We start from the raw sequence: 25,884 nt of genomic DNA, 5'->3' as shown, positions 1-25,884 counted from the left end.
ATGTGGTGCTGAGTTGAGCCCACTAACCATGAGTAATGGGGCGCCACAGCAACTGTTATTGATCCATTATGACGCGATGGTGACTGTATTTTACATTTGCTCAGAGAACTCTGATCTCTGGGGCAGCAACGGCCTGCAAAGGCTCAATGAGGACAGAACACTAATAGACAACTGGCCAATTTATGGTACCAACCCTTTTTAGGGCCAATTTCCCGAACATTTGAGGATGGGCTGGCTAAAGTTTTGCGCTATTTGACGTCCGCCCTGCACCCCCTGGACAGCAGACCTCTTCTCTTCTCTCCGATCCTGCCACTTGAACGCCCCACTTTTCTCTTCCTCTTCTTATCCTGTGAAAATAAAGGCCTAAAAATGCCCCAAAAGTTAGCGGTGGTCATCCTCCATTCACAAATTGTCCATCGCTGTATTCGGTGCATTCATTTAACATCGCATTTATTAATTTGTATGTTAGTAGTTATTAGTTGTGTCGTTAGTAGTTCAGTAAACCTATCCTTTGACTGTGCTGTTATTGAAACTATAGGATTAGATACCGCTTTATTTATCCTAAGGAAAATTGGTGTTCAGCAATTACAATACAAAGTGAGAAGAGTGCAAATACAAAGAGTACAAAATGGTACCCATGTCACTTTTTATGAGTCATACAATGACTTAGGAATCTGGGTTGACAGCAGATTGTCATTCAAGGTTAATATTTTAACATTGAAGCTATAGTGCGTAGTTTCTGACTTTCCCCCATGAGGAATTCTAAGTTTTGACAACAAAACTGTCGTTGCACCCGCATGACCGAAGCCTTCCATGATCGTGCACCACCCCCACCCCTCCTCCACGCAGTTGCTTGTAACCAAGAAGACACGTAGGTATTAAAAAAACACGATGGACTCTTCAGAGGAGGTAATTATCTTCACAGATGACACCAGTTTAAGTCTTAGACTAAACAATTTGTGTTTGTGTGGTTGTCTGAGATTACGAATGTTTTTTTTGTTCTCAGGTCTCCATAAGATCTCAATGTCAACGAGACTACCTTATGAAATAAAGTTTAGGATATAAGATACACCTGATCCAACTTTTGCCGGGATTTTTTTTGTCCGTGCAAAAATGGTTTAAATGCAATCAGTGTGTCTCTGATATCAATTAATCTTCCCTCTGAGGGAATACAAGACAACATGTGTGCTTTGGTTGGAATTCTCAAAGCATAGAGACATTGACGCCACTAAACCACACAAGGGAGTCACACATTGCCTGTGTAGTTTTTGTGTGTTCATTTATAGCCTCCAGAGCTAATTGCTTGATTGCACTTGGTTATATTTGCTTGCTCCCTTTGTGCTCTTGCCTCCACCCAGAAATGTAATAAAAGAGTTGTCATGCTAAACGTGTCGATGTGGATTTGGTTGCCTCAGCGGAGCCTCCTTTGTTTGCATGGCAAGCAAATTACACCAACAAAAGCACTCATCTTAGACCAAGGTAACTCAGACATGAAGGACAAGTCATTTATTGGATGGTTGAAATGGACGGCAGTGTTTTAGTGAGAGAACCCGACAGAACACCACTGTGAATTTCATTTCGTTTAAAGATATCCCTTGTATTGTCCTTCGTGCCATGGGGACTTTGTTAGTTTATTTACATTTTGTATTAGCCTGTCCAAACGCGTTCGATCCCCCCGTGCCAGTTCATGTGAAATGACATCACATAGTACGCGAGGGACCCGAAGCTCAACGCGAGGCCAATGCAAAAACGTCAAATAAACTGAACGGGTCCCGGGTAGAGATGTTCCGATACCGATACCAGTATTGGTATCAACTCCGATACTGCCTAAAATGCTTGTATCGGGAAGTCATGAGAGTTTAACCTGAGCCAGACTGACATAGAGATAGAAATAATATCACATCCATACAGGGCTAGTAGTATACAATTGCCAAAACATAATAAAATATATGACACACTGGTATCGGATCAGTACTCTGTATCGGCCGATACGCAATTTCAGGTATCAGACCATCTGTAGTCCCGGGGACCCGAAGGACAACACAAGGGTTAAATAGTTAAACATGGAGGTCCGACCTATCTGACCTTTCTGTTCTTCTGTCATCAAAATAGTTGGCGATTAATTTAATATCTGACAACTAATCGAGTAATCTTTGCAGCTCTAAACAGAATATATTTTTAGGTTTGGGTTAGTTGGGGAAAACAAGCAATGTGATGATGACGGGTGAATTTTTGAACTTTGGACAGATCCAGGCTAGCTGTTTCCCCTTGGTTCTTGCCTCTCTCTAACTTTTAACTCCAAGAAACCGAATGAGCATATTTACCAAAATGTGGAACCTGTCCCTGCCCTGCTTGACCCCAGGCTGTGTATCAAGAGTCCATACGGGGTCAGGCACGTGCATCAAGTTACAACCTGAAGAAAATGCTTTGGCATCACAGCCACCAGATCTGATCCAGAACCAGTTAAACACATATGGAAGATTTTTGAGTGTAATGTTACACTGTGTTTACACAGGAGGCATAGCGTGAGCAGCACCTTAGCAGAGCAGCAGCTCCAGTGCTTCGTCTGGGTCTACACAGGATGTGTTCAGGCACAGTATTGAGTGTAGGTCACCTACATCGTTTTGGCAGCACTCCGAGCCAAACACAATCACTGCAGTTGCGCTTGGAAAACAGCATAAAAATATGTTTCAGGTTTCGCGTGTTGAAAGGCCTCTTGTGTAGAATCGCCATTGGATGTTATCACCCCCCACCACTAACATCATCTAACATCTCCCACTGTCCTGAACCTGAACATGATAGCTCAGGAATGCCTGGAGGGAATTTCCTCAAATTTGGCACAAACGTCCACTTGGACTCAAGGATGAACTGATTAGAATATGGCGGTCAACGGTCACTGAGACCTCACATAACACATTTTTTGCCACAGCTCAAGAACTTCTAATTAATTCTGACATTTCACACAAATAGTAGGGTAAAATGTTGAAGTGATGACATGTTATACCCAAAAGGTCAAAGGTCAACTTCACTGCGACATCATAATGTTCTGCAAAAACACTTTTCTGGCCGTTATTCAACGCCAACGTGGTGATTGTAAAGATCTCCTGTGATGCCGGGTTGAAGATGTGTGTGTGAAGCATCCACTTTTCGCCAAAAAAAATACACTTAATACCTTTTATTAAATTGCTTCAAAGACTTCACTACATATATTTTACGAGTCTGGACAGACTTGAGGTAAACTGCAACTAGACCGGTTGGCGAGGCATTCAACTGCAGAGCAGTAATTCTACTTTCATATACAGTACCTACACTATATTCAGTAGTTTAAACCCTAACCTTCAAACAGAGGGATAATCATGTTGCTGGGCCTCAGAATAAATCATCAAACCGTAAAGCTAACACCCCCTTTTTACAGGTTTAATTTTTTCTATGTCTAGCTTAACAAATGATGATCACAGATCCACCGCAGCACATTAAGAGTGCTTCATTTGCTTTTTTGCAGAGCTGCCATTTTCCATATTACGTTAACAACGTAATATGGTTTTGTAAGTAATTAGTCACTGCGGGGAAACACACGGCGTCAGACTTGTAAAATAAAACTGTTCATAACTTTAAAAGAGGCCTATTATGTGCCTAGTAAAAGTAATGTCATTGATGTCATTTTTCCAGGTATATTATCCAAAGCGGAGCTCTGGTTTCTGTTAGGGAAGGACTGCAGAGTGCACGGCGTCTTATGTGCCTTCGGGGTGTTTGACATTTTTATGAAAGATAAGGTCACCGTATCCGGACTCGCTCGGAAAACCTCCAAGTGTATCCTTACGAATGAGCCATACTGTAAGCTCTGGTGATTTATTTTGTGCAAGTGGCCAAGAGAATAGTCTTTCCACGTAGTAACTTCACTGTTGGTTGCCTGTTCGGGTCAGATGATAGAAGGTATGCTGTTCTAGCCAGTCATACCTCAATTTCTACCAACCTATAGTATTGGCTTTTTGTTTAGTTAGAAAAAAAACAAGCTACCTCCCTGACCCAGAATGCAGCATACAGTATCATAACTCAGGTGTGTTTGCATTCATACATTTCCAATGATACCTAATCCTACAGAGGATCGTCCCCGATGATTGTGATGACTCGTTGACCTTTCGTTGTGCACCACCATCAGATCAAACTCTTCCATTGACCAATACTTTAGTTAATAAACATGTCTGAATTTCCTTTGGGCTGTGAACAGGGGAGGAGCGAGGCGGCGGCTTCTGGGGCTCCAGCCCACAATGTTTTTTTCAAAAGCCCTGAATCTTTGAGGGGTTTTAAATAACTTCAACTAGGGCTGGGCAATATATCAATATTATATCGATATCGTGATATGAGACTAGATATCGTCTTAGATTTTGGAAATCGTAATATCGTAAATGGCTTAAGTGTTGTCTTTTCCTGGTTTTAAAGGCTGCATTACAGTAAAGTGATGTCATTTTCTGTGTTACCAGACTACCCTAGCTGTTCTATTATTTTTTCCCCAGACATTATGTCTACATTACTGAAGATTACATATCTTAAATCTCATTGTGAAGATATTTTGTTAAAGCACGAATTGTGAACCCTATAATATTGCCACAATATCGAAATCGAGGTATTAGGATAAGAATATCGCAATATCAGATTTTCTCCATATCGCCCAGCCCTAACTTCAACTCTGTGTCATTTCCCTAAGTCTCTCTGCTGCTGTTCAGGCCAAAACATCCTCCCCTAACTACTGTACATTAGTAACAGTGACAATCAATTTGTGTCTCTTTTTAGGTTGACAGGAGTGAAAATAGGTCATCATTAACATTTGTTGTGTTCTGGTTTCAGAACGATGAAGACAGTTGGAGAACAATTAGATACAAAACAGGACGTAGTCTCTACAGGATGATTCCTTTCCTTGGCAACTATCATGTTTTTTACCAAATGATGAACAGATTTTTAGGCATTCTTTAATCAAGTGGCGTGAATATAGCTACCGTAAATGGAGCATGCCCAGGGACACCCCCTTAGATTTGGGCTGTTCTAAGGCCTGTAGCAGGGTAGCAGGGCTGTAGAGGTATTTTTTACCTCTTTTAACAGCTATTTATATATCGTAATGTGTCAATGGGAACAGTTTTTCTTTTATGAGAGACAGGAACATTTCCTTGTATGTAAACATGCAATGACAATAAAGGCATTCTAATTCTAAATACACTTTTATGGTTTCTTTGTAATAGTGTGGTATTGTTAGTTTGTGTTTGTGCACACTGACTTTCCATTTGAAATGGTGGTGAACTCGTTGCCATTCGTCAAAGATGGATTCATTTTCAGATACGTATGATTGAAAGTTCAAGGCTGCTCCATTATGGGGAGAAAAAATCATAATAACATTAATTTTAGTCAATATAACACACTGACTTTTGGAAGGATGTTTTTTTTATTTATTTATTGAACTTAAAAAAGCAGTGAAACAGGACAAAAAACAGTGGAAACATCTTGAACTGTAAAAGTTATTTTAATACTTTCCCCTTTGGACAAAACAAGACTTTACTGTCAAAATGTAATGTGCAAAATAATTGCTTTTCTCGATTTCACTGTGTTTTTTTTTTTTTTTTTTGTGATAGTTCGGACCTGAAATCTAAATCACGATCAAAGTTCCATTAATTGCACAGCCCTACTTGAAAGCTTGATCAGTTGGCATGGTTTAAACAATAAGTGTATGATTGAAGCCATGCCATTTAATCATTTGGCTGTATCACACTCTGGACTATTAGAGCTTGCATCAATGGATACCCGATGCTGACAATTGGTTATATAGTTCCTTTAGTTTGTAGCGATGGTTGTTTGAATAATGTTCTTAAACATGCTCTTCATTTCATCTCTCATCTTGCTCAATCTGCCTTCAGGCTCTGTCTCGCACTTCTTCCCTGTCATCTCCTCTTCTTCTCATCCTCTTTCTCTTCTGTCACCTCCCACTTTCCCTTCCTCCTCCACCCCCTCCCTGTGTCTTCTCTGAAAAAGATCCCCGCATTAAAGACTCAGCTACGCCTCCTGAATACCAACCCAACTCGAGCATTGTCTGCGAAACAGTGGGGGGAAATTCTCTGCATTTGAGGCGTTCCCCTGAGAGTAAGCACTACGCAGGACCGACTGCTCTTCCATTGATGGGGCACATTAACAAATAAGTGGCTGGGTCCTCCACATGCCACTGCTCTACAACTTTAAATGGCCAATATGGACTGCAGCTTGAACCCCCGCTCCCCCTATAATGAAGAGCAGTGTTTTCTTCTCCACTATCTGTGTTTTCTGCTGTCTTCCACCTCCTTTAGGCCTCAGTGAAGCAGTCATGATTCCTCTGGAGGGAGAAACAGTCAATATCATTACAGCTGCCAAAGCTCTCGTTACCATTGGTGTGTATAATGCAGAGTTAGCCCCCAGTGCCTCCAGTGAGCCATACTGGACATAAAGATAAATAATGGCTGACTTTGCTACCATGGTAACCTTTCCAGATTTCCTCCCACCCTCTCTAGTTGCCCCCCACCCCCTATATGTATGCTTTCTGTACTCTGGTGCTGCGGAGTCAGTGTGGACTGAGCAGACGAAAAACGTATGTCATGCTTCTTGCGTTCAGCGTGGCTGGCGCGTTGCTGACGGCGAAATGGCGCAAACACGGCCCGGGCAGCTGTGCGCCGAGCACGCGCACCTCCAAGATTTTGTAACCATGCGCTGCAATGCAAGAAGCATGAAACTGAACCGTGAACAGTCTGGTCGGTCATACTTATTTCAGTCTGAGCACGGGTCAGAGCGGCTCCGAGATCGGACTTCTTCCCATAAAACGTCTTTCATGGTTCTTGCGTTCAGTGCTGTCATGACACCGCGGACAGTGATATGACGCAGACGTGGCCCTGGGCGATTTCTTCTCTTCTTCTTTTTTATATTAACTTCTCTTACTCCTGTCACGATCACTGGTGGGTCCATCATCAATAATAAGGATGTGTTATGCAGGGGCGTCCTGGTAGCCCACCTGGTTGAGCCTGCGCCCCATGTACAGAGGCTCAGTCCTTACCGCAGCGGCCGCAGTTCAATTGCGGCCTTTTGTCGAATGTCCTACCCCTCTCTCTCCCCTTTCCCGTCTTCAGCTGTCCTGTAAATTAAAGGCCTAAAATGCTCAAAACATATTCTTAAAAAACAAGCGGGATACGTGATGCTATCAAGCACTGACGCTGAAGGCGCAAACACACCAAAAATGACTTCAAAGAACAAAAAAATCATGATTGTGACAGCCCTAGTTGCATGTAGAGGTCCAACTAGCCAGAATAAGCGGAAACACTATTGTGGATGTTTAAATGTTTAAAGTCAGATATGTCAGTATGTTGAGTAGTCTCAATTATTTAGTTGTCCTCCAAATCAACACTGATGTCTGGAACTGGATATTTCTGTCAGGATATTTTAATCTGTGAGTGTGAAACATGGTTGGATATGTGTGTGTGTGTGTGTGGGGGAGCCTTTGGCGAGCGGGGGCTTCTTCAGATGGTCTCTGTGGGTTTGGCTTCAGTTTCCTGATGACTGAAATCTTCTCTTTCTGTGTTGCAGTTGAAAGAGAACTGGTTCAGAAGAGGACCTTCACCCGATGGATCAACCTACATTTAGAAAAGGTTTGTTGATCGCTTCACGAAATGGTGGCTGCAGAAAATACACAAAGAGGAGACACCGTAATCATGGACTCCACACTCGGTTATTACAGAGCTGCTCCCTGATCCCTTGTTTACAACCTGGGTGGAACAAGACAGCTTCTTTTATAGCCGCTCCACCCCAAATCCCAGGCCAGCTCCATCTCCCCCACAGACTGTATCACGAAACTGAGATTGTATGGAGGTAAATATGGTGCAAAAATGCGAGAGCTTGTAGAATACAGGAGCAGTGGTGGCCTAAAGGTTAGAGAAGCGAGCTTGTGACCCCAGACCGACAGGATAAAATCTGGGTGGCAAAAGTGAAAGAGCAGCGCTTGTCCCTCCCTCGTTACCACCACTGAGGTGCCCTTGAGCAAGGCCCTTAACCTCCAACCGCTCCAGTGGGGCTGCTCAGTAGCCAGCAGATCAGACTGTGGTTGTACCGGGCAGCTTCCAGGTATGAATGTGGAACTGTGTGAACGTGATCAGGGCCTTCCTGCAAAAGAGAGGCTGCCTCTCAGTGAACCTTCCCTGAATAAATAAAGGTAAAAACATTTTTCTTTTTTAAGAATGCGAAGAATACTTCGCCCAAAACGAAACGCCCACTTTTGGAATCACAATACGACTTTAAATGTATTCTTTTTAAATTTCAACTTAGGTTACAGTATTGGTTATCCCTTTTGCTTGATGCAGGGCTCGACATTAAGGCTTGTCCGCTTGTCCGGGACAAGTGGATTTTTTGTAGGACAAGTGGAAGAGAAATTTACTTGCCCCACTGGACAAGTTAAAACTCAAACAAAACAAAATGCCACTCATTTCGTCAATGTTACAGAATTGAAACAAATACATATTTTACCCCACAATCCCGGGCAGCGGGTCGGCGGGCCGCTAACGTTAGACCCAGCCCGCTGTTCAACGCATTCACCGAAAGCGAAGCAGCATGAAAGCACGGCGAGCTAGCCGGTGTTAGCTTGCTAACTCCACCTTAACGTTACCTCCTCGCCACATCGTTCACAGAAAACAAGCTGAAAACAGAAGTCACTCGTGGCGATAGCAATGTGCTTTGTGTGGATGAAGCATTATATACGTTATTATGTGCCACTCATTCCGTTTATGTTACAGATTTTACTTTACCGATTTGAAACAAATACATTAACTAACGTTAGACCCAGCAGCAGCAGGAGAGCGGACCGCTGACGTTAGACCCAGCCCACTGTTCAGCTCCTTCTCTGTAAGCGATACAGCATGAAAGCACCGCGGAACCAGCAAGCCAGGCAGCCGGTGATAGTTAGCTAACGTTAGCATGCTAACTACGCTTTAACGTTACCCCGTCCCCACATCGTTCACAGAAAACGAGCCGAATAAAGCTGTCACTCGTGGCGATAGAAGTGTGCTTTGTGCGGATGAAGCATGAAGTTAATTTGACTCTTGACGGCTGGCTCTCTGCCTCGTAACGTTACTAGCTGCTCCGCTACTCGTTTGTAGCGGATTAAATATCAGGTAATAATCAACTGTAAAGTAGCTCCACCTTTTTAAAGGATCCCTTGGTAAGTGAAATTGTAGAAAGAAAAAAAAAAACACACTGACACCAACATTTAGTGGCAAAATCCATTGTTATGTCTACAAAATTATTTTAGAATTAGTATAAGTTCAAGTCACCACTACCTCTGGTCAAAATATTGAATTAGTATCTCAATATATTGATTCAGTATCTCAGAATATAAACAAAGAATATCAAAGTAATGAGAAACTATAAAATATTGACTTAATCTCAATATATTGGCTTAGTATCGTAATATATTGACTTAGTAACTCAACATATTGGTTCAGTATCTCAATATATTGACTTAGTAACTCAGAATATCTCAATATATTGACATAGTAACTTAGAATATTGACTAGGAATCTGAAAGTAATGAGAAACTTTAAAATATTCACTTAAAATCTCAATATATTAACTTCTGCACACCGGCGTGCAAAATATAATTTTGTATTATGAGTCTGGAGATCCTTTTTTCTTGTTGAAGGGGAAATCTATTCTTGGGACACATTTGTTTCTACTGTTTAAACTGAATTGTATTAATGTTGATAGTGTTTGGATTCTTTCAATGGTTTCTTTAAATTCTGCATTAGCAAAACACAAAAGAAATTATAAAATGATGAATCTTTACCCGGACAAGTGACTTTTGTTCATGGACAAGTGAAACGTAAATGTACTTGTCCGAAGGACAAGTGCCTCAAAAAGTAAATGTCAAGCCCTGCTTGATGGATTATTGGTGTAAACATTATTGCATTTAAAGTGGGAGAGAAATATCTTATTAAACTCAAAACATGCTCTCTTTTAAATCAATTATATAACCAACAGCCTGAATTTGGTCTTTGTACTGAAAAATGAAGAAAATATGAGTACATTTTGCATTACAAGTTTGCCTAGTACATATTTGTGAATATGTTTTCTGTGACTTCACATTCAGGTGTGTAAATATCCTATTTTATACAAGTAAGACCTGTAACATACAAGTTCAGATTTTTGTTCTCACATCGTATTCTACAAGTACTCACATCAAGTCTACAAGCATTTTTTTGCACCATAAATACCTTCATAAGATTGCCCCCACCATGCCCACTGTATGTGTTTTACACTGTGGCTGAGCCACTACAGTACATAAAACAACAGATGCAGTCTCTCCATCTCACTCTGTGAATTATGTATGTGGTTGTGTCGAACCGCCAGGGTGCGGCATTAAAGTTTCATTAGGCTGTACAGTGTTCATCTGCGAGAACACTGGTGATGTTACAGGTCGTGCTAGCCCAAGGTGGTCGTTTTCCTTCCCAAACCACACAGCTAGCTGCTGTATGGAACTATGGCTGGGGTGGAGGAGGGGCCCATCCTCTGCTGCTGGGAGCTTTGGGCCAAATACAAGAGAAATGCTCCAAAGACACCAATGAGAATCCTGTCAATGAAAGGGGCCAGAAAGTTGGGCTGTATGGAGGCCCAAAGGGGAGACAAAAGTAAATACACAAATGTGATTGTTAACTTAGAAATAAATAAATGACCATCATATGAACTAGAGCAACTACTAGAACAAGTGCAGAGCAGCAGCCAGTAGACGGAGTCTGACCTGGTTGGTCTTATAATACATCAAGATGAGTCTGATGAATCAAGATGAAGCTGTCGGTAAAACCCAGTGTTAGAAATGAATGACAATATGAAGCGTTTCTGTTTCTGCCTCCACCTTGTTGTGCCCTCTAAGGTCTAAAGGGTATTTTTACATACAGTATATGTAAAAATACATATATAAATGTCTAAAATTACATTTTGTAATATTGCTTTTTGAGTAGACACAAGTGTCCTTGCTGGTTTAAGACCGACGCAGTTGTCAATTTCCCGTCCAGCGCCCATGTCGTTTAAATAGCAAATGCACCTGCACCCATCTTTGCGCCCATGGGTATGCTGGTCTTACAGGGAGGTGTGTTCAGGGGAATTCTGGGCGCATTGCTATCTTGAGGCAGCGGGAAGTGATCGCGCTATTGACCAACAAAAACCTGGTCTAAAGTCAATAACGCAGCATTTCATTGTTATTGTAACAGCAAATTAGTAAAATGCGCCTAGGCTTAAGCACAGCACACGCACGCTATGCTTGTTACACACACAGGGATGCACAGCAGCACACACACATAAAGAAGATTACCAATAAAAATGTTGAGGCGCAAATCCTCCATCATAACAGCATTGCGCCAAGGTCCAAACGCACCTGTCTTTTAAAGGGAATGGGAGATGACACTCTGATTGGTTTATTGCATGTTACGCCCAAAACACACCTATAAATTTATGAAGACACTAAGTACAACCCCTTTAGAACCATGCGCCCGGCACAAAGACCCTATTTGCCGCCATCAAACTAGCAAAAGTGGATTCGGACACGCCCTAAACGCACCTGCGCCAGGCGCTTCTCTGAAATGTAAGTAATGGTTTGCCTGCCTGCCATAGTTCCAGTACACCTGTACATTTAGACACAGCCAACTCCAGCAGAGTCTTACATCGTTGTGTTTACACTGACACGCTGTGTTTCTATGGTTCTTTCCCGTCTGTCCTCAGTGCCCGACAAGTCTGGGTGAGCTGAGAGTCTGAGTGTCTGATCACATCTTTTGTTTTCTCTCACACAATGAGCCTCTCTTCTCTTACTCACTGTTTGGCCCCGCATCAAATCTCTGACCCACTAATTAACAATCATACATTTGTCTTCTGTCATCTTGAAAAGTTCCAGTCACTTCACCCCCCTCAACCCCACCCATCCTGCTCGTTCAGCCATTCACCGTGTTCAGACAAGTTGACAAACGGCTCAGTTAGAAATGACTTGTGTGTTGTGGGAACAGGGCTAAATGTTGGCTCGGGCAGTGTATGCTGTGGGTTACTGACTGATTTTAGATAATTCTGCATAGTTTAGTTCAGTGTCAAGATTTCACTCACATTTCACAGTAGGAACATATCCATATTCCCTTAGTGTTGCTGAAAGCGTACAGCAGAGAGATTGTGTTGATTTTTCTGTGCTGGTTATTGGAAACAGACCGGTGCTGGTCACAGAGCTGTTCAGTGCCATCCAATGTGTTGGAATTAAAGATTTAGTGCATAAATTTTTTTATATCAATGAACGTCCGTTACATTAAAGTCATTACCAAATGAGTTGCTACAAAGCTAATTAAGACTATCAGCTCCACACAACTCTCTCTGGATTTCTCAGTATGACTATGTTCAGAAGATTGTGGTGTCCGCAGAAGCTCGAGTGAAGATAATCACCTCTTCTTAAGAGTCCATCATGTTTTTTTAATCCTCCGTGTCCTCCTTGGCTACTAGCAACTGCGTGGAGGAGGGGTGGGGGTGCTGCGCAATCACGGAAGGCTTGTATCATGTGGATGCGCCAACAGTGTTGTTGTCATTACTTAGAATTCCTAGTGGGGAAGACAGAAACTACGCACTATAGTTTTAAAGCTCTGGTGTGTTTGCAAAATTTTAACATTGATTGTGCCTAGGGGTATAAATCACACGTTTTATCACAATATATTATATTGATTCTTTGAACAACGATACAATATTTGCTGATACACAAGGCTGCCAAGATACATTTCGATTTGATTCAGTTCAGGGGCCTGCAACCAATACGAGACAATATATGAGCCCATTTAACACAACAGTTAGAATTATATTTTACCAAAAGCAACTAAAATATGATATGATATTTTCATGACTAAGCTATTCCAGACATTTCAATTTAAAAACAAACTACTCTTTTTAATGAAAACAACCAATATAAAGTGGGAATTTCAAAATAAAGGCGCATCTTAAAGATGCCGATCGATATTTTCACTCCGACTTTCGATAAATTGGATCATTGAGGATTTAATTGATATGTCGATCAAGATAGATGTATCATTACACCCCTAATTGTGCCGTTTTGCCTTGAACGCCTCTTGGTTGCATTCACAGTTTTTTGGGGGGTTGCATCTTTAGATGTTGAAGACATAAAGCGTAAATGGGGTCAACAACTTTTTTTTTAAATACACCCCTGACATGGTATCTTTTTCTCTAAAATACCTTATATTCTCCGTAGGGCTGCAATCATTAATTCATCATTTATGCTGAAAAAAAGCATCTCAAATTCTCACATTAAACAAGCTAGAAACCGCAAATATTGGACATTTTTGCTTAAACAAATCAGTTAAACCATTATTCAATTATCAAAATAATTGTTTTGGTTAATCTACTAGTCGATTAATTGACTAATCGTTGCAGTTCTAATTCTTCTCTCTCACTCTCTCTCTCTCTCTCTTCCATCTTTCCTTCCCTCTTGTTTTCAGTGTGACCCGCCCATTGAGGTGCATGATCTCTTCCAGGACATCCAGGATGGACACATCCTCATGGCCCTGCTGGAGGAGCTCTCTGGCTGCAAGCTGGTCAGACTCTCACTCTTTGTTTTTAGTGCCAGTTCATTTCACACGTGTAACTGTTGTGTGTTGATGTTCAAAAAACATATTGTGTTTCTCATACTGCCCATTGCTGCAGCTCCTCTGTCTGAAACACTCTAGCTGTGTTCGAACCCGTCCCCTCATTCACTCACCCACTACTCCCTATGTAGCGTTTATTAAATAGTGAACTATATAGGGAACGACCAAACGAGATTTCAGACACTACACTGAAAACACGTTCAAAAATACTTCTAAAACGTCCCAGAAACAAAGCGAGCACCCAGGAGGAGAGTAAAATGTTAGATATTATATATGTTGAATGTTGCATTTCCACTGTTTAGAAACAAAAGGCTGCTCCATTTTTCCTTTTCAGTTTTCGCGGTGACTTCTGCTTCTTCTTCTCCTCCGGAAAAACGTGGCCATGTTGCATTGTGGTATACGGGAGTAAAATGTAGGGTACATCGTATGTACACTCATATTAGCAGTGCATTGTGGGTATTTATGTGGGACTATATAGCAAATGAAATTAACCGCGGAGAATTCGAACACCACTACAAAATGGCGTACACACTATATAGTGCACGGTTTCCGTGATAGGGAACGGTTTCAATCACAGCTTCCGTCTGAGCTCTTGGCCCCGCCTTCCTGAAAAGCCCAGTCTGCTCTGATTGGTCAGCTGGCCCACCCTGTTGTGATTGGTCAACAAGCCACTGGGCAACTGACTGTGCTTTCTCAGGCAACACCAATGGGCAGCACAGATAAAAAAAATGGGCTGGCTTTCTCAGTCAGTGACATCACTAATTAAAGAATTTCAAACAGGAATGTGGGCGAGACGTTTCAGAAAGTGACAAAAACGTTTCAAAAAGTGACAAAAACATTGTGAAAAATAAAAAAAAGAATGTCGGCAAAAGTGACAAAAACATCGTGAAAAATTACAAAAATGTCGGCAAAAGTGACCAAAACGTCAGAAAAAATTTCAAAAACTAGGTGGGCCAAAATGTATTGTGAACCTAAATTGATATGCGGGCCAGATCATAATCTGCGAGGGGTCGGATTTGGCCTTCGGGCCTTGAGTTTGACACGTGATCTATTACATTCACAAAAAAACTATACATTTAGAAATATACCTTTTTTTGTTGTGCCGTTTTTGTCGCTTATCTATATCAATAAAGTACAATAGGGGCTCTTTAAGAGTAGTTGTGTTGTTCAATAATACCTTTCTCATTCTGAATAATTATCCAGCTTCATCGTTTCAAGAAGTCCTCCCATCGTATTTTCAGACTCAACAACATCGCCAAGGTGCTGTCTTTCCTGGAGGAGAGAAACGTGAGTACCACAACAGGTAGCATGAAGACATGTCTACCTCCTGATTATTGATTGACTGTTAGCACATACGTACGTGTGTCCCCAGGTAAAGCTGGTCAGTATCGATGCAGCTGACGTCGCAGATGGAAATTCGTCCATCGTTTTGGGACTCATCTGGAATATCATCCTGTTCTTCCAGGTAATCTCATTTTCTCTGCCCGTTATGGCGACTCCTTCACTCATTTTCTTTTTCCGTTGACGTCTTTCGGAGGAGAGTTGCGACTCGTTTGTACGGGAAAAAAGGCACTCGCAGAGATCATCCCGTTTTGCTCAAATATACAAGATTTATTACGTCAAAAAATGAATTCTCCGTGGGTTGACATTGCACCGTGGGTCGGAGAGAAACGTATTTTCAATTGCTCTGTATGTCTGGCACTTATTGCAGAATTGACAATAACGTTGACTTGATTTGACTTTCAACAGAACCTAAAATAAATTTAGGATTTTCAACTAATAACTGCTCACAATGTGGTCACTAATATGTTCCAGTCCTACTCTTACTCAAACGCCAAAAAGCACTAACCAACTCATTATACCTGACAATGACCTAATTAGAAGGAGGAGGGGAGGTTACCATTTTCTAGGATTATTCTAACAGTTCTTTCATAAATTTCCAAATTTGAAGTCCAAAAACCAGTTATCAGAATCTTAAAATTTTTACCATGAATTGATGAACTAATACGAATCAGTGCATATGGCTAGAAAACTTAATTTTAGTTCTATCCTTCGATTTAAAAACCACTTCGTCCACTCTCATCTGTGCCTTGAGTTTCCATTTCCCCTCCTTTCCTTTGCCTCTCTTTTCTCTCAAAATTAGGTCAAACGTAAGAATAAAGTGTCTACTTCACAGTCTTTGGACTTTCCGTTCACAAAAGTCCATCGAAGTGCGGCTCTCTGGGTAGTTTATGTAATCCACACTGCGGTTCAATGCCTTGGACAGACACCATGAGGAAACAATTATCTCTGCAGTTCACACAGACTGTCTGCTCACTCTGGTGGCATTCAGCTCTATGGAGCTGTCTGCACTGCCGGGTCCGAGCTGGGATGAATGGTATTAAGAGATCCACATCTTCTTTAATGGCCTTTTACAGAACTTTGGTCTTTTGGCACATGTATATCTTTATTATATTCAATTATTTCCTTGAGTGGTCTTGTTTCTCCATCAATCACGGGAAAAGTGTTTGCTTCCAGTAAATGTGTAAATGTGCTTTTAGGTTTCAAGTTTTTTGGTCATTTCCACACAAGTATTTGGAAACAAAATGTTGTTTCCCACAGACCAAGGCAAAAATATAAATACACACACAAAAATGCAACAAAGACACAAAAATACACGGAGTAAAATGGTGACATCATCTCCCAATGTGGTAGCTTTTAGCAGTCAACACTATGAGCATTGTAACAGTTATATAAATATATAAATATAAATGATGCTACACAACTAAATTATAAAACTATGAGAATGTTGATAGTATAAACAATGCCTAACTATTTAGTGTAGGAGGAGAAAAAGTGCACTGGAGCAAAGAGCAGATATGAGCAGTGTAACTATTTTTAGACTTAACCACTTGATGTGTAAAGATTTAACGATCTTGCATGATAACACAACCGAGAAACTACATAAGTTTGGCCAACTGGTTTGCCACACACGTTTGTTATGCAGGCTTTCAGTTATAAATTTGTTGTCTTCATCACGGTTATTTTTTCAGACTTTAAGAGCTCCCTCCGGAGCCACAGAAAACATCACAAGACTGTTTTCACAGGCTGAGTAGGACTAACCATGACCAGTAACTGATCTTGAATTCCATAAGATCCAACAACAGATTCAGCACTGAACGGATCATCTGAGTGTTTTAAAGGGCTTTGATTCTGACGTAACACTCTTGTTCATCTGTAGAACACGGCAAACGTGTCATGGTTGCCATGGTAATCCTGTTACTGAATGGGCCTTTTACCTCTTTTGTTGTCTTTTCACAGAATCTTAAACCAGACCCAACTCTACTTTATACCTGGGATAGTTTCATAAACCCCTTATAATCCCACACGTTCAGTAGAAAGTTTCAGCATAAAAGATTTAGGAAAATAACCTGCGGGAGAGACATGGATGAATTTGATACTCAACAGCTGTTTGGCCGATAAAACAGTTGACTAAAGGGGAATATCCAATCCAAATGTATTCTTAAAAAGAGCTGTACAATCAAAGGTAACAAAAACATAGAAAGACACAGTAAAAACACAAAGACCAGTTTAAAGACAAAATGACAATTATGTAGAAAGGCAATTAGCATAGTGTGTTAAAAGCCTGAGAATAAATGTGTGTTTTAAGACAGGATTTTAAAAAAACGGGCCAGCCTAACATTTAGAGGCAACTCATTCCAGAATTTGGGGACCACAACTGTAAAGTTTGGCTCTACCCAGTGCTTCAAGCCTGAGTAACCTCAGGGGGACGTAATATACTGCAACTCTCTGTCTCCTACCAGATTAAGGAGGTCACTGGGAACATCAGGAGCCAGTTCCCCTCCTCTTCCAGCCTATCATCCATCCCCACCAGCTCTGACTCTGACACCTCCTACTGCAGCACGCCATCAGACGAGAGACCCTCCGCATCCATAGCCATGCGAGAACACAGCAAGGCCATCAAGAAACTGCTGCAGTGGGTTCAGAAGCGAACACGCAAGTGAGTGTGGTCTGCCACTATCAATAATGATTGTTATTGTTATATCTTAGAAGAAAAATTTACAATTTCTTAGCAGCCGTGCCTAACCGAATCAGTAAGAAGGGACTTTACTGGCTCCATTGGTGTTATCTTTCAGTCCGCCTCAGCATTTGTTTGGTGGTCCTTCATGACTGACGATGACCAATGGATATGTCCTGTCATAGGTATAGTGTGGCAGTGCAGGACTTTGGGAAGAGCTGGACAAGTGGTCTGGCCTTCCTGGCTGTCATTAAGTCCATTGACCCCAGCCTGGTCGACATGAGGAAGGCACTGCTGAGGACCGCCAAGGAGAATCTGGAGGACAGCTTCAGGATAGCCCACTTCAGCCTGGGTATCCCACGCCTACTGGAGCCCGAGGGTAACGAGTTAACACTGTATTTCCCATTACCAAGTAGGCTACTTGCTTGAGGGTAAAACCCAAAAGAGAAAGAAGTTCCCATGCCACAGTGACCTAGTTAACATAGCCATTAGCAACACCTCTTCAGCAGTTTTCTTATAATTAGATAATTAGCTTAACTAGGCCATTCTAGCCTGGTGATAAGGTTTGCATTGGTGCAACCAAAACCATGTTACAGAGTAAGCAGCCAAGAGTATTACAGAAGAGACACTTAATGGTTTTAGTCAGACATGTCCATATAAACATTCCAACACTTTTATGCTATAAAGTGTAAGTCTTAACTGTTAGAGGAAGCTTAATTAACATGCAAGAATTGATGTAAATTGCAACTGTGGTAATTGTTCTTTATCTGCCCATGCCCAGACGTGACCATCAATCCACCAGATGAGCAATCCATTATGACCTATGTGTCACAGTTCCTGGAGCACTTCCCTGGCATAGAGGAGGTAAGAATCCCTTTTTACAGAGAATGGGTGATATGTGTCAGATTTTGCCAAGATACTAATCTCTGAATGTGAGCAAGGATAGATTTTTGCCAACTTCTTTGTTTCTCTCTCAGCCGGAGGAGCCCTGCCAGCTGATTGAACGAAGTGTCTCTATGGGCCGACTCAACTTCCGCAACAGTGACTCCAACCTCCTAAGGAATAGCACTCAACAAAGCCGAGTGAAGGAGAGGTCCTACATGTTCCAGAGGGTCTGTTCCCAACCCCCACCCAAAATCTTAATTTCCTCTGTGTCAGAGGACAGGAGCAGCATGTCACCCCACTTCAGGCCAGCTGCACCTCGCTCGTGGTCCAGCGAAGACTTCTTAGCAGATTCCCCCCACATGGAAGACATCTCCAGCAGTGTGGTTGAAGAGCCCAAGGAATCCGCCAGTGAGGTCTTAACAAACTTAACCTCTAACTCCCCACAACTGTCTGACACTCAGTCGCCCACAGGCTCATCACTGCCGGAGTCTGTAAACACTGAGTCAGTAATTGGCGACTCAGCAATCAGCTCGCCAGACTCCTGGGTGGAGAGCGAGTTTGGGGTGATATCCGAGAAGTTTTGTGAAAGCCGAAGTGACAGTTCTTTGTGTGACAGCGGAACAGCCTGGGATGTGTATCGTGCCACCCCCGTGGAGGTCACTACTCTTGATGAAGAATTTGTCCTATCCTTAGAGGATCGAGCACCCGATGAGTCATCGATTACTGAGTCGTATATTGATGAAGGGATTTATTCACTGAGCTCATTGGAGAGCACCCAGGAGAGAATCCAAAGGCATTCTGAGAAAAAACAAGTGGAAGGAGTGAAAGAGAAAGAGACAAACCTTGAGAAGTACAACCAGGACATGGCACAAGGACAGGTCCCTGATCATAGCAAAGCTCACATTACGAAAGAAGTAGACTCTAAACAGATAGATACAAATCAGAGCAGAGAGCAAGAACCTTCTTTTGGACTGTGTAATGCAGAAGATGGTGTTGGAAATCCCTTTGAAACTGGTCAATCTAACCAGTCCCAACTCAAGCAAGCCAGTGTTGAAGAGAGCACTTACAAAGAACCGGAATGTTTAAAGAAAGCTGTGGACTTTATTGGGGATGGACAAGACCATGAAGGACAAATTAATGGTCAAACTGAAAGTCCGAATGAGAGCAATAACTCTGAGGAGTTTGAAGTGGAAACTGAATGTCAAAAAAATGATTCTTTGTCAGAGCAGACCAGTGGGGAGTCAGGGATTTTAAATGAAAGGGGTGAAGGGGTTGTAGAAACACAAGATGGTGCAAGTGAAGAAGACTACCCAGATGCTCAAGAAAGATTTAGCTCTGAGACTTTGGCAAACATGCCTCCAACCAACCAAGACACAGCTTCAAAAACAAGTCTGGACACAAGCATGGGCATAAATATTCCTCTGATCTCTATTTCCAGTGAGCCAGAAGAGCAGGATGAAGAGGAGACATGTGACCCAGATGGGCAAGATCATGCTGGGGATGATGAGGTACATCAGGCAGAGGGTACTGACACAGATGTCAACATCTTTGAAAATCCACCTGAATTGGGCTGTGACTCCAATTACAATGTTGACAAAAACTCTGTTGAGATTGCTTCCTGCCTGGTTTTAGAAAATGTTAAACCAACAGCTTCAGAACAAATAAAGGACATAGAAAGTGGGCATTCGGTTGAACGTGACATCAGCAGATCATCAAATGCATATGACATAAGTGGGCCAGACACAGGAGATAACATGGCAATAAGTGAAGCCAAACAGGAATGTGAGTCTCCTCACCACGACTCTGAGACAGGTAACACTGAGAAGGACTTGTTTTGCCAGACTTCTTCTACGGATGCTAAATCTCAACCTGTGAATACTGAACAGGAAATTGATTCAACCGATCAACCTGATGGACATGAGGACAAACTGGGGGACACCTTTTCTGACAATGAAACAGCTACCACGCAGCAGAACACATTAGCTTCAGTCAATTCGAAACCAAATGGTACTACAGGGATTTCGTGTTATGAACCAGGTAGTGTATCCAGAGTTATGGACTTGTTTTATACAGACTTTGATCAAAATTCTCCCACAGAGGACGTAGTTGGTGACACTATCGAACCCATGGATCTGTTCTACCCTGACAAAGAGGAGCCCATGTTTACAGAGCCACCTGATACTGAAATGCAGAGCTGGCCTTCAGTTTTGAGTGTATCTGCTCTCCAGCCAGCACCGGCTTCAGAGACTCAACCTGACCAACCACTCGACCTGCTGGGTGAGGACGACTTCAGGAATGGAGTGGATTATATACAAGAGAACGACAAGGTAAATTTAAGTTTATTCAGCAGGGCATCAGTACCATCAGACCATTTCAGTTTCAAATGAGCGTGCCCTTTTAAACCTAAGTATTTTAGTTGGTTGGTCAGTCGGACGGTCCACCATTTTAGACCAGACTAAAATTTCCTAACAAATGTAGGATGGATTGCCATGGAATTTGATACAGATATTCTTGATCATCAGAGGATGACTTTTTTTTTAGCAACACCATTAAACAAATACATCATTTTCAACAAATAATCAGTCATTGAAGATGTCAGACTGTGATTGACTGTGGTGGAAATTTAACTTTTTGACATGTGACATGTGAAAAACTTAGATTTTTGTTGCAATACAATTATTAAAGGCAAATATGATTATGAAGTTAAAATATTGAATTCTCACCCAGCCATAATTGTGGGGTTTTGTAAATGAATTGTATTTATATTGCGCTTTTCTAGTCTTAACAACTACTCAAAGTGCTTTTACATAGTACAGGAACCATTCACCATTCACACACATTCATACACTGGTGGCAGAGGCTGCCGTACAAGGTGCCACCTGCCCATCAGATAAACATTCACACACATTTACACACCGATAGCGCAGCATCGGGAGCAATTCGGGGTTCAGTGTCTTGCCCAAGGGCACTTCAACATGGGACGGTAGGGCCAGGGATCGAACCACCAACCATCAGATTGGTATGCGACTGCTCTACCACCTGTGCCACAACCGCCTCCATTTTGTCTACAGAGGACTGGAAGAATAGATAAACTCGTGCCTCAGAGCAAACTTAGCTACACTGTTATACATCACCTTTTTGCAGTTAACAAGACTATATCTTTGTGGATATGCAAGCGTTGGACGCAATGATAATACACTGCAGATTTTGCTATTCTTAGAACTTTAACCATAGAAGGGATACAAGTGTCACATTTGTCCCAATGATGATGCCAGAGGAAATGTTAAGAGGTCGTTATAATGGTTTATTAAATGGCTTGGTTGAATTCTAATGTAGAATGCGGTCTGTTATTTCTTGATAACAGACCACTGCTAAGGATAACACACCGTTGCCATGCAAAAGCAGAGCGTTGCCATGGACGCAGTTATGTTCACTCTGGAGGACAGCTATCAATCCGCTGACAGACGTCCGGATAATCAGCTGTGGCAAAAAGTGGGGAAACGTGGAGCAACTTCTGTCCTCCAATTCAAGCAATGACAGCAGATCTGATGAGCGTCTATCGCTAGTATATTTCTATACCGTCTATGATCGCTAGCTACGCAGTAACAGCCGTAGGGACAACAACGCTAATTAGTTAGCTTACATTGCAACTTGTTTAACGTTAACTTACAGGTGTGTCAACATGCAGCGGCTCTGCAAAAAGGAAACGAGATGAATGAGGACATAAAGGTCCACATAAATATTCCCAAAGAAGCCATTCACCGTGTCTCACTTCACCATCAACAGAAATGTTCAGTTTAATGTAAATTAGAGCAGCCGATAGCCCGCTAGCTCACTACAACGCTTCAGCTAATGTTGTGTCAATTCCTGCAGTGATTAAAACAGCAGCTGGGTCATTTGTCCACCACGGCAGCACCCCATAAAATATACGGCTACTACCACAGCCCGTAAGGTGGTGTTGAGTAGCTAATAGACGAAGGATTGCATTACAGAGTTTTTACGTTGCTATGGACGCAGGATTCCAACTGTAGAGACGGAACGGACTATTTTCTCTAGTGGAAGAAATACAATCATATTTAAATCAATAAACTCCCATTTAAATCAATATTTTGTCAAGTTATTAGTCAAATTATGAATGAAGCATGAATGCGGCCAGTAAAATTTCTATGGTAATCTATTGCACTGACATTTTGGCTTGAGGGTGCCACTACAAGAAATCCAAAATGGAAAAGGTTTATCCTCTTCAGAGCATGAATGTTATCAGTAACTTTCATGGCAATCTAAATTTAAATGAAGTTTTTCCTTTTAAAAGACTTAGAAGTTTTGGCCTGAAGGTGGTGCTAGAGAAATGGTCCACCAAAACAATAAGATTCATCCTCTGGAGACCATGAATATCATGAAATTTCATCAACATGCGTTTTAGAGATATATTGTTGTGGACTTCTGGAAATTTGGTGTCTTTCCCTCATGTACGTTACTAAGCTGCTGAAAGATGTGTCTCTCTTTGTGTCTTGTTATTATAAGGTGATCATCAAGACCAACCAGGAGACGGACAAAGCATCTAAATCCCAGGAACACCGTTTGTCATCCGGGGAGAAGATAGGAGGATTCTGGGGTGCTGATGTTCCAGGAGACAGTAGTGATCTTAGTGAGGCTGAGCAGCATAGTTTAGGCTCTGCCAGCGAAAACACAGAGCTAGTGAGGTAGGCTTTCTATTCTTAGTCAGCTCCCTGGTACACTGAGAAACACAGTGGACCCTGGGGGAAACCAGTGTTATGGCAATGAATGGGGCTGGACTGACCTGGTCTCTCTCCCTATGCGCAGATATTTCCTTAAATGTACTGAACAAAGTTATCTATGTAGGCTGGTGATGGGAATGGAGACAGGCCTTATGAGGGTTGAGAGACTGTGGTATGGAGAACGGGGATGAGGGTTACACACATTAATGTGGTTGAATTAATTAATACAAGAGAGCTTAATTCTGTTCATGTTCAGCAGTGGAATTTATAGTTATAGTTTATAGTTATAATCCTTCATACTTTCATATATCAACCCCCATTGCTGATAATATGTATGGTCAGCATTTCTTTTCAGTAATAACTCAACGATTTACCTTCTGTAATTGCCGCTCTGTATATATACTGTAGTAGTTTTCATTGTTAGTTCTTTTCCATATGGGAGTCAGATTGTGTACCTACACACAAGGGATTCAGGAGAAATTATGCATGCATGAGGATCAGGGTTGCCAGGTCTGTATAACAAAACAAGCCCAATAGCCAATCAAAACCATCCCAAATTCAGATCACGGTTTACCTGGTCTCGCTTTTCCAGACTCTCCTCCAAAGTGCACTGAAGGAAGGTCTGGCTACTCCACATAGCATTTGGGATGGGAGGAAAACGTGCTGCTGTTCAACCAATCACAACCCCCATGGCAGCCCCCACTAAGCTCCGCACAGAGCCTATGCAAAATAGTCGTGCGAGAGAAAACTCCGATTGGACAGATAGTCTAGCTAGCAGCCTGGATTTACCCTGCAGAGATTTGAGGAGCAGTCAACAATAATCCTCATAAATCCACAGAATTTAAAATTCCAACACAGAAAATGGAAGGAAATGGAAAATGCATGAATCCGGCGGAATTTCCTGCGGCACCAGAGCAGGAAGTGAAACATCAAGGATATAGACTATGGTTTACCCAACCAGTGGACAAAAAATCCAACACATTAAAAGTAACCCAATTGGACCTGGCAACCCTGACGAGGATGCAGGCATTTCACGTAAAGAGAAAAAACTAAATTTGAGCGTTACTTCAGGATTGTTTTCCTACTTTAGTGTAATCAGTTTACTCATGTCATTGATAGGTTTATAGCACAGGATTCATCTTATTTTCTTACATTTCTGTGGCCAAAAAAAATGCAAAAAGTAGCTTTGTAGTTTTGGTTTCATACTCATTATTATTTGGAAAAGGTCAAAAAATCTCAAAGTATTTTATAATGCCTTGTACCACTGTATTTCCTGGGCCTGCTCTCTCTTGTTGAGACCTAAACTGATGGATTTTGTCCTTTCAGGAGTGACAGTAAAAGTTTCAACGGACAGGATGAAAGCCAGATCCCCCCAGTTCTCCGTCACAGAAAGGGGGCTCGGATCACTCAGTCCATGGTTGGTTCCCTTCTCTATCGAGACATTGCTATCTTTGATGCATGTTCTCTCAGATGCTGTATACTGAGAGTGTTTGCCTTGTATTTGTTCACCACCCATAGGACAATCAGACGGCCGTGACTGCAGCGACCAGAGAAGCTGACAACGGCGACTCCGATTTTTGGTAAGAGCTTTGCCCTCCCTGCTTTAGTTTTGCATATCAGACTTTGAATGGTGCCTGTGGTGTGTAAAGTGCTTTGAGTGGTCACTAAGACTAGTAAAAGCACTATGTAAATGCAGTCCATTTTAGGGCTTTGCAATTAATTACATTTTAATCGTAATTACAATTTCGGCTCTGGCAATCACAAAAGCAACGCAATCTAGAAAAACTGTTATTTTGCACATTACAGTTTGCAAGTAAACTCTTAATTTATCTAAAAATAACAAAGTATTAAGGTAAATTTCACAGTTAAAGGTATTTTCACTGTTTTTTATATATATATATATATATATGGATTTGTTTAACTGTTGTACTGTTTTTTAAGTTCAATAAATGCAACATTATTCCAAAAGTCAATGAGTAATAATGTTAAATCATCAATTTCAATATTGACCAAAATAATTGTAATTATGATTTCTTTCCATGATCGAGCAGTCCTAGTCCATTTACATGAGAACACGTGAATGTATCATGAATATTTAACTTTTATTGTAACTGACATGAGAATTGACTTCTGTCCTCTATGACTATTGACTTTTTTTTTTGTCTCTGCTGACCTTATTCTGACCTCTCTTCTCTCCTTCCCCCTGTGTGTGTGTGTGTGTGTGTGTGTGTGTGTGTGTGTGTGTGTGTGTGTGTGTGTGTGTGTGTGTGTGTGCATGTAGGCGGAGTGAGAGCTGGGAGCTCTATCTGCTGCTGCTGCTGTGGCTGCTCCTCTATTGTTTCTTGCTGCTGCCACAGATGGACCTTAAGACACTGCCCAGCCTGCTACTGAACCTTAACCAGTGAACACACACACACACACACACACACACACACACACACACACACACACACACACACACACATCTACATCTACATAGTTAAAGGGAAAAATAATTTTATCAAATGTAATGTAACTTTTGCACCATCACCAAAACAAACATATAGACAAACACACACACACACACACACAC

General features: G+C 41.7%; 1 protein-coding gene across 1 annotated transcript in view; it reads left to right on the top strand.

Moving 5' to 3' along the window:
* clmna (calmin a) overlaps positions 1-25,884 on the top strand; it is a 43,595-nt gene extending 17,711 nt beyond the window's left edge. The window contains exons 2-13 of the mRNA XM_028566040.1: positions 7,591-7,652; positions 13,524-13,619; positions 14,874-14,957; positions 15,043-15,135; positions 17,474-17,670; positions 17,874-18,067; positions 18,470-18,552; positions 18,666-20,900; positions 23,098-23,276; positions 24,639-24,729; positions 24,831-24,892; positions 25,594-25,884. Coding sequence (XP_028421841.1) covers positions 7,591-7,652; positions 13,524-13,619; positions 14,874-14,957; positions 15,043-15,135; positions 17,474-17,670; positions 17,874-18,067; positions 18,470-18,552; positions 18,666-20,900; positions 23,098-23,276; positions 24,639-24,729; positions 24,831-24,892; positions 25,594-25,717 — 3,500 coding nt within the window. The 3' untranslated portion in view covers positions 25,718-25,884. The remainder of the gene's footprint in view (positions 1-7,590; positions 7,653-13,523; positions 13,620-14,873; positions 14,958-15,042; positions 15,136-17,473; positions 17,671-17,873; positions 18,068-18,469; positions 18,553-18,665; positions 20,901-23,097; positions 23,277-24,638; positions 24,730-24,830; positions 24,893-25,593) is intronic.

Source organism: Perca flavescens, chromosome 20 (genome assembly GCF_004354835.1).
Source record: "Perca flavescens isolate YP-PL-M2 chromosome 20, PFLA_1.0, whole genome shotgun sequence".
In the NCBI taxonomy this organism is placed as follows: Eukaryota; Metazoa; Chordata; class Actinopteri; order Perciformes; family Percidae; genus Perca; species Perca flavescens.
Note: the sequence above shows the minus strand (reverse complement) of the source record. Positions and strands in the feature narration are given on the sequence as shown.